General features: G+C 42.8%; 1 protein-coding gene and 1 pseudogene across 1 annotated transcript; one reads left to right on the plus strand and one right to left on the minus strand.

Moving 5' to 3' along the window:
* Positions 1-764: 764 nt before the first annotated feature.
* On the minus strand, positions 765-1,704 carry LOC123331194 (annotated as a pseudogene).
* A 9,554-nt stretch (positions 1,705-11,258) lies between these two features.
* On the plus strand, positions 11,259-17,551 carry LOC123331195 (liprin-alpha-1-like). Its single transcript, XM_045164027.1, has 3 exons — positions 11,259-14,026; positions 14,661-14,812; positions 15,655-17,551. Exons 1-3 carry the CDS (start codon positions 14,009-14,011, stop codon positions 15,983-15,985), a joined length of 501 nt encoding a protein of 166 aa, XP_045019962.1. The 5' UTR covers positions 11,259-14,008; the 3' UTR covers positions 15,986-17,551.
* Positions 17,552-18,303: the final 752 nt, after the last annotated feature.

Below are 18,303 nucleotides of genomic sequence, written 5' to 3' on the forward strand. Positions count from 1 at the left end.
AGGATGGAACACAGCTTCTGGGGCACAACAGCTGAGTAAAGTGCAGGTTTACAAACATCCAGGAAGCAGTTATGTACCAACAATACTAAAAATGAGTTGTTTTTTTTTAAGAATTGTGTTTGGTTTAGGAGGAAAGAGAGAGAAGCAGAATTCACACACCCTCCTTCCCTGTGTCTCTGTGTATCTTTTTCTGTCTCTTACAAGGACACTCATTGAATTTTGGGTTCAGTTTAAGCTCATCTTAACTATTACCTTAATTACATCTGCAAAGATCTTATTTTCAAATAAGGTGACATTCTGAGTTCTGGGTGACATGGATATTTGGGGGACACTATTCACCCACAGCACTTCCATGGTGGCTCAGAAGGTAAAGAATCTCCCTGAAATGCAGGAAACCCAGGTTCAAACCCTGGGTCAGGAAGATACCTTGGAGAAGGCAATGGTTACCCGCTCCATTATTCTTTCCTGGAGAGTTCCATGGACAGAAGAACCTGGCAGGCCACAGTCCGTGGGGTGGCAGAGACAGACATAACTGAACAACTCAGTTTCACTTTTCATACACCCACAACGCACATCATTTTACACATGATATACAGCTATTTTATTTGACATTGAACTGAACAGAAACTAAGAGATCAAATAGCCAATTCATGACTCTAAATTTATGATCTAGTGAGTTGACTACATAATTTGAGTCATCATCTCTACAAGAAGATTTAATCAACACTATGTAATGATCAAATTTCTTTTGGACATACAGATCTTCAACCAAATTGTATTATGTGATTCATTAATATCCTGACACTCTCTTTCACATCTTTGTTCCTGAGGCTATAGCTCAGAGGGTTCAGTATGGGACTCACCACTGTATAAAATACAGAACCTACTTTGACCATGAGCCATGAGTTTTTGGAGCTGGGTACACAATAAAGGAACAGGACAGTCCCATGGAACGTGGTGATGGAGGTCAGATGGGAGGCACAAGTAGAGAAGGCTTTTCGGCGAATCCCAGCAGAGAGCATTTTTATGATAGAGACAAAAATGGAAATATAAGTAGTGAGGATAGTTGCCAGGCTGCTCACCTCATTGAATATGGCAATGGCAAAACAGCACTTGGCTGATGAAGGTGTCAGAGCAGGAGATGGAGACAATGACAGAGTGCTCACAGAGGAAATTATTTATGATGTTAGACCCACAGAAGGATAATGTCTGGAGAGAACAGGTGAGTGTCAGGGAGGAGACTACACCCCATGTGCAGGGACCGGCCACTAACTATGCACAGAGCTCTGGGGACATGACCACTGTGTAGAGTAGAGGCTTACAAATGGCCACAAATCGATCATAGGCCATCACTGCCAACATGAATGCCTCTGCCACTGCAAACAGAAGCTGAGAAGAATTGCATGATGCATCCCGTGAAAGAGACGGTTCTGTCTTCCACACCAAATTCTCCAAGAGTTTGGGTGTAACTGTGGTGGAATAGCAGAAATCAACAAAGGACAAGTGACTGAGAAAAAAGTACATGGGGGTGTGGAGTTGGGGGCTGATCCTGATGATGGCGATCATGTCCACGTTCCCCACCACGGTGACTGCATAGATGGTGAGGAAAACCAGGAACAAGGGAACCTGGAGGTCGGGATATTCTGAGAAGCCCAAGAGGGTGAACGTGGCCCTGGCACTCTTATTTCCTTCAGCAAACCACATAATTATTGTTGGAGAAAATCTGAGACAGTGACAATAAAATGATAACAATGATAATGATGACAGTCCATGGATGTCACATTTATCATGCAGCAGACATTGTATTAAAATATTGGCACATTAGTTTTGACCACTAAACAATACTTATGAATTTCAAAACAACCAGTCTCATATTTTACAAAAGGAAATGGTAGCATATATGAGTTAAGAAACTTGTTTGAATTAACACAGCCTGCTGGTGATGAGTTAGGTTTGAAGTGACCATGAGTAACAGAAATTGAATTTAGTTTAGAGTCAGAGAGAAATATTTTCTATAGTGTCATAGAAAAACATGTTTTTCACAGTTCCATCATTCTGAAGGTCTGTGGTGCTTAATGGGAGTAACATAACAATAAATGAAAACACAGCACTCAAATTTATTTTAAAAAGCAGGAGGAGTAATATTTTTAGAGGCCATAGTACTTCTATCATTATGTTCAAACTGAAGATCATCAAAAAGGCAGAGGTCATGAGTCACCACAAGAATTTTCACATTTTGGAAAACATAAATGGACGTTGAAGGAAATAAAGCTCTATCTTCAAGTTTTCCAATGATTCCAGTTTGATGCTGAAATTGTTGGCTTTGTGTTCAATGCAGCGACCTGGTAAAGCAATGATGCTGTATTGTAATTTGTAGCGCCCTCACTGTTGTTTTCTTTCCTGTTTGACTGTTTATCATTTGTCTCACATAGTGCCACTGATGCTCTTAATAGAGCCTTTTAAATTCTTTGATCAATATCTCTAACTTGCTATAAATATTTTTACTTCTAATAAATTTACTAGGAATATTATAGCATTAGATGCTTATAGAATATCTGAATTACAGAGTAACTTAAAATATATTTTGCTCAACTCTTCCACATTCTATACTGTTTCTCAAGAAAATCAGAAAATACAGTAATAAATACGAGTGGTTACATTATCACCCTCAAAACTTCTGGTGACAGGAATATTGAGTTTGATTAAAACTACAGGTGATGATCTTGCTTTGAGTCATACAATCATTTGTATACATTATTGTGAGAAAGCAAAAGCATCTTGTACTGGTAAGCAGTTTATAACAACAGAAGCATATTTATTTAGCAAAGATTTTAAAATAAGCTAACCAATAACAAGCACACATCTGAAATATTCAGATTAATAAAGACTATTAGTTCGACTCTCATAAACACAGATGCAATTTTAGTTTTGTCTGACCATGTGAAGGGAGAAATAATTCATAATTTCTTGAATAGCTTTATGGTAGTTTTGTCACTCAAAAAATGTATTTCCTACATGCAGAAAAGGGAATGGGTGGGAAGTGGAAAAGAGTTAGTGACAGACAGACTGGCACAATGAAAGAAGGAGTTGCAACCATAGATTTAAATTTGGTTCCAAGCTTTGGCATTTACTGTATGATCTTTGGTGAATCACTCAGATTTTATGAGCCTCAACTTCTTTATCAGTAATAGTGACATGATAATATATATTTTATATTATTGTATAAGTATTAAGTTAGGAAATGACATTAATATAATTAGCACAAAGTCTGATAGTTGTGGAGTTCAAAATATATAGGTTTTCCCACTCTCATCCCTTTTAATTCTTAACACTCTGAATAATTGGTATTATTTTTAAACACATATTATTTTAAAAAAATCTAAGAATCAGGTCAAGGTCCAAAGTTGGCAGCAACAAAAATGAAGGAACAATTTGTGATGTTGAAGAATAGCTCAACTCTTTTTTTTTCTTCTGAATTTCCTCTTGGCCCTGTTCATGTTAATTCATCAATCACTATCCTTCAATAAATTGTATCCATTTCCCCTTTGTGTTTTCATTATTATCTGACTCTTGCTAATCATCCAGTTTTAATCTCGTAGTCACCTAGGCTCAGCCAACTTGCCTGTAGTGCTGCTACCCTGGACTGTGAGAAAATTAATTTCTTCTTTTCTCAATTACTGTATCTGTTATGACAGTTTCTGACTCTTAAAAACTTTAATTTCTCCCTATTAACTAATTTATCAAGTCTAAATTTCTCTCCTCAGTTTTACCTAAAGCCTTATCCTAGCTATATTCTTCAATTTTCAATTTTCTTTAATCGCCAGTATTCTCAGAATATAATGCCTATTATTTCCTCTTTTCTTACATATTGATACAGCACTTGAACAATATACAAAGCATTTCATGAAAATTGCTATCATAAGGACACTTTTCCTTTTCACTTCAACAATATTTCCTACATCCTTGACATAGCTGCAGACATTACTGTCAGAAAAATGGAATTGTATATTATGGTGTTCATTATTATTATATACATATGATTCTTACCTTCTTTTGACTCAATTTTGAGGTGTTGAGGAATTCCCAGGCATTATAATATTTTTAAAATTTCATTGTGACTATTCTGCTAAGCACAGTGTGGATATCCTCAGAACAAAAATCAGGATGATACCCCAGTGAAGGGGGAGGAGATCAAAGCGCAGCCTTCAGGAAAATGGACTCAGGATATATCACCACACAAAGACTGACAAAGTGTCCACTGCTTTAGAGGTTTCAGGATCTCAGAGTTCCCCAAAGGACAGAAAAGAAACATGATATAACATCCCACCTGAAACTAACTCACCTGATGATCCTATATCTACTATTAAATGTCTCCAGGGGAGTTCCCACTCTGAATTCAACATGTAAAATATCAAGGAGTTGGTCAATGTAGCAGGAGCCCACAAAAATTTAATGGGACTGGAATATAATTCTTTCTTAATATGCAGAAAAACTAAGAGAAAGGAAGAGACAGAGAGAGAGAGAGAGAAAGAGAGAGAGATTTGGAAGCTGAATCTGATTCCTATGAACAAAATGTAGGGCTTATTTATGCTTCCATGACCTTGGGGATTTAGACCCCAGAGAGTATTTCTTGAGCTATTTCTTTTTATATCCCACATCCAGAAATTAGCTTGAATGCTTTTCTATGTGGCAATTTGCAAGAAGGCAATTTCTTCTAAATCACTGGAGATAGAGCCTCAATAGCCTATTTCATGGATTTCTTAAAAAAATAATTATAGAAAAATACATGAACTGAATAAGAAAACATGGTGACTACAATAAAACCTCAAATGAAAGATAAATAAGTTAATCTTTCAGAGATATTAATAACTGCTATCATAATATTTACTGTATGATTTTTCTGTCCCATTCTGTGTATGAAATGCTATGTGTTTTGAGATGTATGAACAACATAACTCGGTCTCTGGTTTTATTGCCTAACCTAAATGAATATTAGTCTCTGCAGAAACAGTGATGTTCTTTATTGAAATTAAATTGTGTTTCCTTCTATAAATGGGCTATACACACTTTCAAGTTTCAGTTCAGTTCAGTTGCTCAGTCGTGTCCGACTCCTTGCGACCCCATGAACTGCAGCACGCCAGGCCTCCCTGTCCATCACCAACTCCCGGAGCTCACTCAAATTCAGTCCATCGAGTCGGTGACACCATCCAGCCATTTCATCCTCTGTCGTCTCCTTCTCCTCCTGCCCCAAGTCCCTCCCAGAATGAGAGGCTTTTCCGATGAGTCAACTCGTCACATGAGGTGGCCAAAGTACTGGAGTTTCAGCTTTAGCATCATTCCTTCCAAAGAAATCCCAGGGCTGATCTCCTTCAGAATGGACTGGTTGGATCTCCTTGCAGTCCAAGGGACTCTCAAAAGTCTTCTCCAACATCACAGTTCAAAAGCATCAATTCTCCGGTGCTCAGCATTCTTCACAGTCCAACACTCACATCTATACATGAACACTGGAAAAACCATAGCCTTAACTAGACGGACCTTTGTTGGCAAAGTAATGTCTCTGCTTTTCAATATGCTATCTAGGTTGGTCATAACTTTCCTTCCAGGGAGTAAGCGTCTTTTAATTTCATGGCTGCAATCACCATCTGCAGTGATTTTGGAGCCCCCCAAAATAAAGTCTGACACTGTTTCTACTGTTTCCCCATCTATTTCCCATGAAGTGATAGGAGCAGATGCCATGATCTTTGTTTTCTGAATGTTGAGCTTTAGCCAACTTTTGAACTCTCCTCTTTCACTTTCATCAAGAGACTCTTTAGTTCCTCTTTACTTTCTGCCAAAAGGCTGGTGTCATCCGCATATCTGAGGTTATTGATATTTCTCCCGGCAATCTTGATTCCAGCTTGTGCTTCTTCCAGCACAGCATTTCTCATGATGTACTCTGCATAGAAGTTAAACAAGCAGGGTGATAATATACAGCCTTGACATACTCCTTTTCCTATTTGGAACCAGTCTGTTGTTCCATGTCCAGTTCTAACTGTTGATTCCTGACCTGCATACAGATTTCTCAAGAGGCAGGTCAGGTGGTCTGGTATTCCCGTCTCGTTCAGAATTTTCCACAGTTCATTGTGATCCACACAGTCAAAGGCTTTGGCATAGTCAATAAAGCAGAAATGGATGTTTTTCTGGAACTCTCTTGCTTTTTCCATGATCCAGCGGATGTTGGCAATTTGATCTCTGGTTCCTCTGCCTTTTCTAAAACCAGCTTACACATCTGGAAGTTCATGGTTCATGTATTGCTGAAGCCTGGCTTGGAGAATTTTGAGCATTACTTTACTAGCATGTGACATGAGTGCAATTGTGTGGTAGTTTGAGCATTCCTTGGCATTGCCTTTCTTTGGGATTGGAATGAAAACTGACCTTTTCCAGTCCTGTGGCCACTGCTGAGTTTTCCAAATTTGCTAGCATATTGAGTGCAGCACTTTCACAGCATCATCTTTCAGCATTTGAAATAGCTCAACTGGAATTCCATCACTTCCACTAGCTTTGTTCATAGTGATGCTTTCTAAGGCCCACTTGACTTCACATTCCAGGATGTCTGGCTCTAGGTCAGTGATCACACCATCGTGATTATCTTGGTCGTGAAGACTTTTTTGTACAGTTCTTCTGTGTATTCTTGCCACCTCTTCTTGATATCTTCTGCTTCTGTTAGGTCCATACCATTTCTGTCCTTTATCGAGCCCATCTTTGCATGAAATGTTCCCTTGGTATCTCTAATTTTCTTGAAGAGATCTCTAGTCTTTCCCATTCTGTCGTTTTCCTCTTTTTCTTTGCATTGATCTCTGAGAAAGGCTTTCTTATCTCTTCTTGCTATTCTTTGGAACTCTGCATTCAGATGCTTATATCGTCCTTTTTCTCCTTTGCTTTTCACTTCTCTTCTTTTCACAGCTATTTGTAAGGCCCCCCCAGACAGCCATTTTGCTTTTTTGCATTTCTTTTCCATGGGGATGGTCTTGATCCCTGTCTCCTGTACAATGTCACGAACCTCTGTCCATAGTTCATCAGGCACTCTATCTATCAGATCTAGGCCCTTAAATCTATTTCTCACTTCCACTGTATAATCATAAGGGATTTGATTTAGGTCATACCTGAATGGTATAGTGGTTTTCCCTTCTTTCTTCAGTTTAAGTCTGCATTTGACAACAAGGAGTTCATGATCTGAGCCACAGTCAGCTCCTGGTCTTGTTTTTGCTGACTGTATAGAGCTTCTCCATCTTTGGCTGCAAAGAATATAATCAGCCTGATTTTGGTGTTGACCATCTGGTGATATCCACGTGTAGAGTCTTCTCTTATGTTGTTGGAAGAGGGTGTTTGCTATGGCCAGTGCATTATCTTGGAAAAACTCTATTAGCCTTTGCCTTGCTTCATTCCTTATTCCAAGGCCAAATTTGCCTGTTACTCCAGGTGTTTCTTGACTTCCTACTTTTGCATTCCAGTCCCCTATAATGAAAAGGACATCTCTTTTGGGTGTTAGTTCTAAAAGGTCTTGTAGGTCTTCATAGAACCGTTCAACTTCAGCTTCCTTAGCGTTACTGTTTGGGGCATAGACTTGTATTATTGTGATATTGAATGGTTTGCCTTGGAAACGAACAGAGATCATTCTGTGATTTTTGAGATTGCATCCAAGTACTGCATTCGAACTCTTTTGTTGACTATGATGGCTACTCCATTTCTTCTGAGGGATTCCTACCCACAGTAGTAGATATAATGGTCATCTGAGTTAAATTCACCCATTCCAGTCCATTTTAGTTCGCTGATTCCTAGAATGTCGACATTCACTCTTGCCATTCTCCTGTTTGACCACTTCCAATTTGCCTTGATTCATGGACCTGACATTCCAGGTTCCTATGCAATATTGCTCTTTACAGCATCAGACCTTGCTTCTATCACCAGTCACATCCACAACTGGGTATTGTTTTTGCTTTGGCTCCATCCCTTCATTCTATCTGGAGTGATTTTTCCACTGATCTCCAGTAGCATATTGGGCACCTACTGACCTGGGGAGTTCCTCTTTCAGTATCCTATCATTTTGCCTTTTCATACTGCTTGTATTAATAGAATTAAATAATATAATCTCTTAAAAATGGCAAATGCATCTTGGAAATATGTTTCAGTCTCTAAAACCTCTGAGTGTCAATCAATCCACTGGTTTCACTACACTGAAATATCACACAGTTAGATCCACTGACTTGCCTGGTAGCTCAGCAGTAAAAAAACAAGTTGCCTGCAATGCAGGAAATGTAGGTTCTATCCCTTGGGTTTGGGAGAAACCCCAGAGAAGGAAATGGCTACCCCCTCCAGTATTCTTGCCTGGGAAATACATTGGACAGAGGAGCCTGGTGGGCTGCTATTCATGTATTTGCAAAATATTTGGACATAACTTAGTGACTAAACAACAACAAATGCTTTCCCTAGGCTCCTGACAACCTGACTAGCCCTTGCCAGACTCAACCAGGAAGCCATAACACACCAGAGGCTGTTTCCCACCAGGCACAGAATCATTGTACATTGCGTGATCTTGAAACAAAATCCTACAAGTCATCATGGCTATTCTTTCACTGAGATAGATTTGAGTTCCACAATGCATCTTCACCCCATTGCTGACACTTCTGTACCCTGGACTAACTTTGGAGCCAATATCTACACTCTAGTCACCCAGAGTTAGCAACCTTGTTGGATATTAGTTTTCCATGCTGTACAATAAATTGCCACCAACTTAGAGACTTAAACTGCTATCACAGTTTCTGTAGCATAATAGTCTGGGAAGTGTTTGCATAACTTTATAAGATATTGCTAAACTATTTTCAAAGTTATTTAACCTTGTATTCTTATTTGAAATGCATAAGCATTCAACTTGTTCCACATTTTTGCCAAGATTTGAAACTCTTACTCATTTTAGCTATTCTAAATAGGGTACAGTAGTTTCTCCTTGTGGTTTAAGTTTTAATTTTAATAAGAATGTCATTGATGACTAATGATGCTTAGTATTTTTTCATGTGTTTATAGATGGTTTGTGTGTTTTGTTTTGTCAGATGTATGCGCAGATAGTTCATCAAACATTTAAGTAGTTTTTTTTTCTTGTTGTTTTGACTATAAAGACTTCTCTGTGTGTTTTACATAGAAATAACTTATCAAATATAAGTTTGCAAATATTTACTCACAATCTATAGCTTATATTTTCATTTTATTAATGGTGTCATTTATGCTTAAGAAACTTTTACCAATTATTTTTAATGGTAATGAAGTTACTTTTATTGTTTTTTAAAGATCCATCATTTTTAAGTTCATTCAAAAAATTCTCACCCCAAGTTTTGAAAGATATTTTGTTTTATGCTAAATTTTTTAGTTTTAATTTTTATGTCTACATCTATGATTCATTCATCTATGACTTCTTGGAAGTCATGACAAACCTAGACAGTGTATTAAAAAGTACAGACATAACTTTGCTGACAAAGGTCTGTATAGTCAAAGCTATGGTTTTTTCAGTAGTCACGTTCACGTGTGATGGTTGGGCCATAAAGAAGGCTGAGTAATGAAGAATTGTTACTTTTGAATTGTGGTGCTAGAGAAGACTCTTGAGAGTCCCTTGGACAGCAAGGGGATCAAACCAGTAAATCCCAAAAGAAATCAACCATGAATAGTAGTTGGAAGGACTGATGCTGAAGCCGAAGCTCCAATATTTTGGCCATCAGATGAGAAGAACTGACTCATTGGAAAAGACCCTGATGTTGGGAAAGGTTGAGGATAGGCGAAGGGGGCAACAGAGGATGAGATGGTTGAATAGCATCACTGACTCAATGGACATGAGTTTGAGCAAACTCTGGGAGATGGTGAAGGCTAGAGAAGCCTGATGAGCTGCAATCCATGGGGTGGGAAAGAGTTGGACATGACTTAGTGACTGAACAACAGCAACGATTAATTTCATTTCATTCATGTTAATAGTTGTGTATGCTATAAAATAAAAATAAGAGCTTATTCCTCCGTGTGGATACTCAATTATTTCAGCCTTGTTTATTGAAAATTATCATTTCTCTATTTAATTATAGTAGCAGGTATTTTTGAAATTTAAATGACCAGAGACACTTGAGTCCATTTTGGTACCCTATTAGTCTAATATCCTATTGCCTTGATTACTGGAAAAGCTTTTGTAAGAAAATAAGGATATCCGCTGGATCATGTAAAAAGCAAGAGAGTTCCAGAAAAACATCTATTTCTGCTTTATTGACTATGCCAAAGCCTTTGGCTGTGTGGATCACAATGAACTGTGGAAAATTCTGAAAGAGATGGGAATAACAGACCACCTGACCTGCCTCTTGAGAAATCTGTATGCAGGTCAGGAATCAACAGTTAGAACTGGACATGGAACAACAGACTGGTTCCAAATAGGAAAAGGAGTATGTCAAGGCTGTATATTATCACCCTGCTTGTTTAACTTATATGCAGAGTACATCATGAGAAACGCTGGGCTGGAAGAAACACAAGCTGGAGTCAAGATTGCCAGGAGAAATATCAATAACCTCAGATATGCAGATGACACCACCCTTATGGCAGAAAGTGAAGAGGAACTCAAAAGCCTCTTTATGAAAGTGAAAGTGGAGACTGAAAAAGTTGGCTTAAAGCTCAACATTCAGAAAACCAAGATCATGGCATCCAGTCCCATCACTTCATGGGAAATAGATGGGGAAACAGTGTCAGACTTTATATTTTGGGGGTCCAAAATCACTGCACATGGTGACTGCAGCCATGAAATTAAAAGACGCTTACTCCCTGGAAGGAAAGTTATGACCAACCTAGATAGCATATTGAAAAGCAGAGACATTACTTTGCCAACAAAGGTCCATCTAGTCAAGGCTATGGTTTTTCCAGTGTTCATGTATGGATGTGAGAGTTGGACTGTGAAGAAGGCTGAGTGCCAAAGCATTGATGCTTTTGAGCTGTGGTGTTGGAGAAGACTCTTGAGAGTGAGTCCCTTGGACTGCAGGGAGATGCAACCAGTCCATTCTAAAGGAGATCAGTCCTGGGTGTTGATTGGAAGGACTGATGCTAAAGCTGAAACTCCAGTACTTTGGCCACCTCAAGTGGAGTTGACTCATTGGAAAAGACTCTGATGCTGGGAGGGATTGGGGGAAGGAGGAGAAGGGGACGACAGAGGATGAGATGGCTGGATGGCATCACCGACTCGATGGACATGAGTTTGAGTGAACTCCGAGAGTTGGTGATGGACAGGGGGGCCTGGTGTGCTGCGATTCATGGGGTCACAAAGAGTCGGACACGACAGAGCGACTGAACTGAACTGAACTGACACAATATCCTTTCTGTGTTGGTGCTTGTATTTAAGACTGTAAATCTCATCAGCTTTTGCACAGTTAATGTCTCTATTAGACTCATTAAAAAAGTATCTTCTATGGTTAATAAAATGTAAAGACTGCACCTGCTATTATGCTAGCTTTCATTCTTACGTATTTTCACAGGGAACTTGCTTTAATGAATTTATTGTGAGAAGTTTTAAATCAAATTCTATGTCAGGATTTTACATTAATGTCCAAGAGGTGGTTAGATTTGTTCAACGTTAAACTAGGTATTATGGTAACTTCCTCATCAGTTAAATTACTAATTTAAAGTATAACATGTTTTTGATTAAGAGAAACTAACTTATAGAGAGATTTGGCTGAGAATAGACACCTGTTAAGGCCCTTTGTTGTACAGAATGCTGTGCTTTAATAAATCATGATGTTGTAATAGAATGGTATCTTCCTGAGTAATAATTTATAGTGTTCCTCTAGTAAATCTTGAATAGCTTATTTAACTTCTGTGGTCAAAAAAAATGTTCTGCTTCCAGTCACATTTCTCTAAATCTTCATGTCACTTACATGTTTGCCATCATTTTTGCTTTACTGTATTTGCCTCTACGGATTCTTGAAATTTTAGCTTCAAAGTCGCAATGAATCTGGTTTCTCTTCATTTCTTTGCATGCATCTGTCAGCCTAGTGATTTAAGGAAGCAGCGTCGAAAGGTAAACTATTTAGTAATTTAGCAGGCCTTTGTTTCTCTGTGAAGTATTGAAGAGTCCTTATCGTTTAACGTGAATGAACACTGTGTGGTTATGTCCTGGTGAATAATTGACGGTTTAATGGAAGTGATGAAACTCACCCACCACTTAAAATGTGCTGATGGTTCTGTTGGAAATTGGTCATTCGTTGGGACAATTGTAACAGTGTGCCTTTCTCCCACTTGTTGGCCTTCTGATCATCTCATGCTTGTTTATAATAGACATAGTATTATTTATTATTTTTAAAATGTTCTTTACTTATGTTTTTGGCCATGCTGCACAGCTTATGGGATCTTAGTTCCCCAACCAGGGATCAGACCAGTGTCCCGGCAGTGAAAGTGCCAAGTCTTAACCTCTGGACCACCATGGAATTTCCACTTAGTGTTTTCTTATAAGAAATGACTGAATCAGAGCCATAGATGTTAGATTTGCGGGAAGCCAATTTAATGATGGTGGGTAGCAGTGTGCAGGAGACTCTGTGTGCCGGGCACATGCTTTCCGAGTCTGTCATCTCATCCCCAGGTGAGGTCCAGTCTACTGCTATCCCCATTCAGCAGACATAGACACTGAGGCTTAGGGAGGCCGGGCACCCTGCCCAGGCTCTCACACCCAGCAGCGTGGTGCAGACTGGTCTGATCAGAGCCTGGACACTTAAACATGGTGCCATCCAGCCACCTTTCCTCCAGAGGCTCTCGTGTCCATCACGGCATCCCTGATGGAGGGAGCATCAGGAGGGAGCTCTCTGCCTCTCCCCTCGGGTCACTTGGATGAGCCCCTGTTGTTGGAGTCCAGTGCCCCAAGGGCTGGCCTTCCTTGTCCCTCTCCTGCTCCCAGCCCGCTGACCGAGCACTCCTGGGCCTTCCCGCAGGACTGGGGTGGCTGTGCTCCAGTTCAGGCAGCTCAGTGCCGGGGAGCCCTTCTGCTGGGCACATCAGACCAGCGCCGTCCCCCTGGGGTTGGTGACCTGGGTGTGCCGCTCGCCTGCTCTGTGGCCTGCTTTGCCCTCCTGTTAAGTGGACACGGTGCTGCCCATCCTGGCCACGTGGGCACCAGTGGTGTGGCTCCCATCCTGGGGGAGGGCAGCCAGGCTGTGGACCCAGAGGCCTTCCTCAGGAGGAGGCCCGGGGGAAGGGGCTGGCCAAAGTCCCTGACTTTGAGGCAGGTGTTTGTCTCCACTGAGTCCATAGTCAACCCAGGTGTGTCACTTCCCTGCTCTGTTCGTTGCTGTTTTCTGATTTTTATAAATGCTTATTTTAACTTGAATTTGAGATTGATCCCTGTTCAGTTCCATGTGGAAAATTTCTAGCCTTTGTAGCCTTCTGTTGTCTGAGGGTTCTTGTTAGAGCTCAGGGGAGGGAGCCCAGTTTATCCAGCTGCTGTTAAACGAGTTCAGCTGCATTTTGCACTGTCACTTTGTTGTCACCAAGCTCCCGTGGGACTGCACAGGATCAGTATTCTTTACAGAATCCCACTAAAAAGGCACAGGTTAGTTGGTTAAAACAGCACACTCATTGTTTATAAAAATACATGCCATGCATGTCTCCTAAAACCTCCCCTGGCTTAACCACACACCCAGATGTATGAGTGAGACCTGTCTGGACCCTGAGGGGTTAATCTGTCCCCACACTGTTGCCACCACTGTCTTTCCTGTCCTCACACCCAGGACCAGCAGAAAAGCTGGGAGTCCAGGAGAGATCATCTCTCTTTTTGTTTTTTTTAATTCGTTTGTTTTTTAGCTGAAAGATAATTGCTTTACAGAATTTTCTTTTCTGTCAAACCTCAACATGAATCAGCCATAGGTACCCATATATCTCCTCCCTTTTGAACCTCCCACCCCTCTAGGGTGATACAAGATCATCTCTTAGTGAAGACCAGGGGGTGCTTTATGGAAACCACTGTGAGCGAATGACACTCGAACTGCCTGTAAGTACTTCAGTGGGGAGCCCCGAGTCTGTATGTTACCGAGAAATATGATCCAGGCACATGGTGTTCGCGTGGAGGGGTTAGGTACCTTTTCTGTGTTTCTCTTGTTGTCATGGGTTCCAGTAACCTGCATCATCACTACAAATGATCTTGGGTGGTGGCACAAGCTGTGTCTTTTTCTCCTTCAAACAGAAAGGTCTGGACGGCTTTGCTGAGAGGTTTTGTACTCTAGCTGTGGTGCTTCTGAGCAGCATCTGGCGATGAGCACAGTCCTGTCATCAGGGCAGTTCATGCCATGCAGGGTCCACGGTGCCAGGGTCGCTCTGCTGTCCTGCCCGGCAGGGCCATCTGGTCGCTGGATTCCAGAGAGGGCCGAGCCCGGCTGCAGGGAGGCTCCCGTCCAGGGTCTCTGCACTCAGTCAGATGCTCTCGCTGCCCCATAGCCCTGCTTCTCTTGAACAAGACAGTCCTTTAAGATGGCATTAAGCTAGAACAAGGGGGTTTTTTGTACTTGGGGGAAAGCATAGCTAATAGATTTTCAAATAAGTTTCTGGTTATAATGTAACGCCTGTGTGATTGCCATTTTCAAAACAGTCTATTGTTAGCCAATTTGACACTTACCTCACTCCCTCAGCTGCCAGCTTTACGGGAAGAGGTAGGAGATGACAAGACCGCCATCAAATGTGAAACCTCGACCCTCGCCTGGCCGCGGTCCCTTCGGCTGGGCCGCCTGCACACGGGGGCGCTGCGCACAGCCACCCACGAGGACCTCAGGGACGCCCACAAGTAAGCGGCCTGTGTGCGCGTCGTCAGTTTCAGGAGCCCTGCGCCTCTTGTCTTGAAGGAGTTGCAAGGATGATTTTAAAGGAATACCATTGGGTTCAGTGCCTGTATTTAGTGGTGAACTTCAGGTGCTGGGGAAGAAGAGCTCAGTGACCTCAGTGATTTTAGAAAACGTCCTTCTCTACAGATTGACTCCTGTGGGAGCTTTCTTCCTGATCTTGGTAGAGGTCTGCCCGGCCCGGGGCACGTTCCTGACAGTGACGGCCCTGTGCCTCTCAGGTTCGCTCTTGAGTGTCCCTCCTGTTTCCTCAGGGGTCTCCTCTCAGGAGACTCCGTCCCCTCCTGTGACTGACACTGTCCTCATTGAGACCACCACCTAAGCTCCCGTCCTGAGCCAGGCAGCACTCGATGGACGACACATGTGGTCACTTGGCCAGCTGACCTGCATGGTGACCGTCGCTCTCCTGCCATGGCCGGGGACAGTCACCCTGCAGGAGGTGGGGGGAACTGCCCAGAGCAGGGGAGCTTGCCTTCTGCTGGAGCGTTTTCACCTGCTGAGCAGCGACCCTGATGGAGGGTCGGAGTGCCCTCTGCACCAGCTGGCCTGGAGTCAAGCCCTCCTCAGGGGAGAGCTCAAGGCAGAGAATCTCAACTTCCTGGGGTGGTTCTCTGTGTCTCGGAGCCTGCATTGCTCGTGTGGAGTGTGTTTGGTGAAGGAGACTCCACTGTCTGCTGCGAGGTTGAGGCGCGGGTGTTGCTGGGTGCCTGTTTCTATCAGTAGCTCTTGTGGAGGGCTGTGTGTTTGCACGAGGGTGCCAGTTAAAGGTCCTTTTCTCTCCCTAAAGCTCGACAGGCTCTCAGGACAACCCCGGGAACAACCCCAGCAGCAGCACCAGCAGGCAGGACTCGCTGCACAAAGCCCCAAAGAAAAAGGGCATCAATCAAGTCCTCCATCAGCTGCTTGTTTCGCAAGAAGGAAAAGGGCCGGCTGAACACCCCAACAAGGAGGCATTAGGACCAGGTGGGTGCTTCACCGTTCAGAGGGAGGAGGGCCTGCAGGCATCTCCCTTCTGTGTCTCCCCTGTTGTCCCCACGAGGCTCCAGTCACTCACGCTGGGAGTCCTCCTGGGAGCAGGAGCGGAAGAGGGGTCTGTCTTCTCAATGAGTCTGAGATGATCAGATGAGTTAACGAGTGGATGGATGGATTGATTAGTGAGTGGTGGATGGATGAACAGATGGCTGGCTGGCTGGGTGGATGGACGGAGCATGGAATGAATAAAGCAGATGATTGTACTCCAATGCTAGAAACATATTGTACGAAATTGATTGAATAGGAGCTGGGCAATGATTGTTTCCTCCTAACAGTGACACGTGTTTGGAAACTGCCTAAGTGCTCATCAGTGAGGGGTGAAGTACAATCTGTGGACACCCCAAAAGGAATAGCCCGCCCTCCTTCCTGCCACCTTCCCCATCCCAGGAGCTCATCAGGGGTTCTGCCCATGCCCCCACCCCACCCCACAGCCACACAGGTCCTCCTGGGGTCCCCTCATCACACAGGGTTATCACTAGGCCCTCATCTCACTTGGCTTCATCTTCTTGAAGACAGGATATGTTCCTGCCTCTTCAGCCACAAATTTGTTGAGTCTTATTTGTGCTGGGTGTGGGATTTACAGGGGTAAGTAAAGCAGATGTGATCTGGAGCACAGTTAAGTGACAAGAGAGAAAAAGGAGCAGGTTATTAAATGCGATCCCTATTATTAATATATACAACGCTGCGATGGATGGTGCATTGATTATATACCAGATGCTGTGTGTGCCCCTTCCCAAGCAGGTGTTGCCCCCTCACAATTTACAGAGGAGGACACGGTGAACGGTCACACGGTCAGGGAGTGGTGAGGGCAGGTTCACACCCACGCAGCGGGACCAGGCATTTTGCCAAACCACAGCCACCTCTCTGGTGGATGCCACCGGAATGAGATGGTTCTATGGCATGATGATTCAATGGACGTAAGTTGGAGCAAATTCCAGGAGATAGTGAAGGACAGGAAAGCCTGGAGTGCTGCAGTCCACAGAGTGGCAAAGAGGGGGACACACCTGAGTGGCTGAACTAAAACCTGAGTGTGTGCTAACTTGCTTCAGTCGTGACTGACTCTGAGACCCCAGGGACTGTAGAACACTAGCTCCTCTGTCCATGGGATTCTCCAGGCGAGAATACTGGAGTGGGTTGCCATTTCCTTCTCCAGGGGATCTTCCCGACCCAGGGATCAAACCCCAGTCTCCTGCGGGCGGATGCCTTGCCATCTAAACCAGGACACTGCTAATTCCCTAGGCAAAATACAAAGAAAAGAGCTCATGTTCTACCAAGTGGAAAGATGATTTAAGAAACAGAAGGTGTCCTTTGTTGGTATCTTTGAATCTTTCTTTAGATTTCGTTGATTTTTACTATTAAGCGTACTTGAACAAGGCAAGAGAGAAACCCCAGAACTGAAAAGCAATTGACTTTTTTGAAAGAAACCTGTGCAGGTTAAGCACTCTTCGTTTTTGAGAGATGGTGAAATGCAAAATCTTGATTCAACACATATGACTTTGGTGAACTTTATTTCAAATCTCCATGATGAACCCTAAGGCGTCCAGGAAGAAAGGAGTAGAGCGGGAGACAAAAAGAGCAACCTTTCCCCTTGGCGCCATCCCAACCAGCTGCTTAGTTCCTTCATCTCATGGACTACCATCTGGGCTTATCTGGTTTGTCTGATTCTTGTTTCAGGGCCCGTTTCTAGTCACAAGGCTGTCAACAGTGGGGGGAGGGTGGGGGGGTGGGGGAAGCCCTTCTTTCCATTCCACATGAGACCCAGTGGACAATCCAGGCCCTGGCCACTGCATAGAGCGTGCAGCAACAATATCAACGGTGATGCTGGTTAACAACGCATATTCCTGGAATCCACTCCGTTGGCTACTGAGTGTGTGCGGTGGTGGTCTGGAACCTATACCTGGAAGCTTTCTTGATGATTGCAAATGACACCAAAGTCCGAGGACGATGGAAGATCTTCACGTTTCTGCAAGAGCCACACACCTCCAGAAGGAACCACAAGACTTGCCTGACATGGTCAAGGTCTAAGTATTGGACTACACGTTGGAAGGTCTCCACCTTTGCTATGGAAGTCAAACGATCTTTCTTGGAAATGAAAATGGATCATACTGAACGTTCACATTCTTCTAGAGCATTTGAAAAGCCCTAAACTGTAGAAATCTGCTGTACGAGTTCCTTGAAAGCAAGAACCCATACTGATGGATATGTCTTAATGCCTTAGATTGTGCCTTGAATATAGCGTACACATGAACCCAGGAAAGGAAAGAATGGAATCGCCAAATACACAAAGAGATCAAAAGTGCCGAGCCAAGTGACACCTTGAGGCTTCCAAGAACTTTTCTGTCTTTCACACACTAAGTAAATCCTGAGCACCTACGATGAGCTGGGAGGCATGTAATAAGTTTCT

Source organism: Bubalus bubalis, chromosome 22 (assembly GCF_019923935.1).
Source record: "Bubalus bubalis isolate 160015118507 breed Murrah chromosome 22, NDDB_SH_1, whole genome shotgun sequence".
Taxonomy (NCBI): Eukaryota; Metazoa; Chordata; class Mammalia; order Artiodactyla; family Bovidae; genus Bubalus; species Bubalus bubalis.

Coding starts and splice junctions, on each gene's coding strand:
- LOC123331195 (XM_045164027.1), top strand. Junction 14,813..15,654: donor GACCTCAGGGACGCCCACAA/GTAAGCGGCCTG, acceptor CTCTCCCTAAAG/CTCGACAGGCTCTCAGGACA.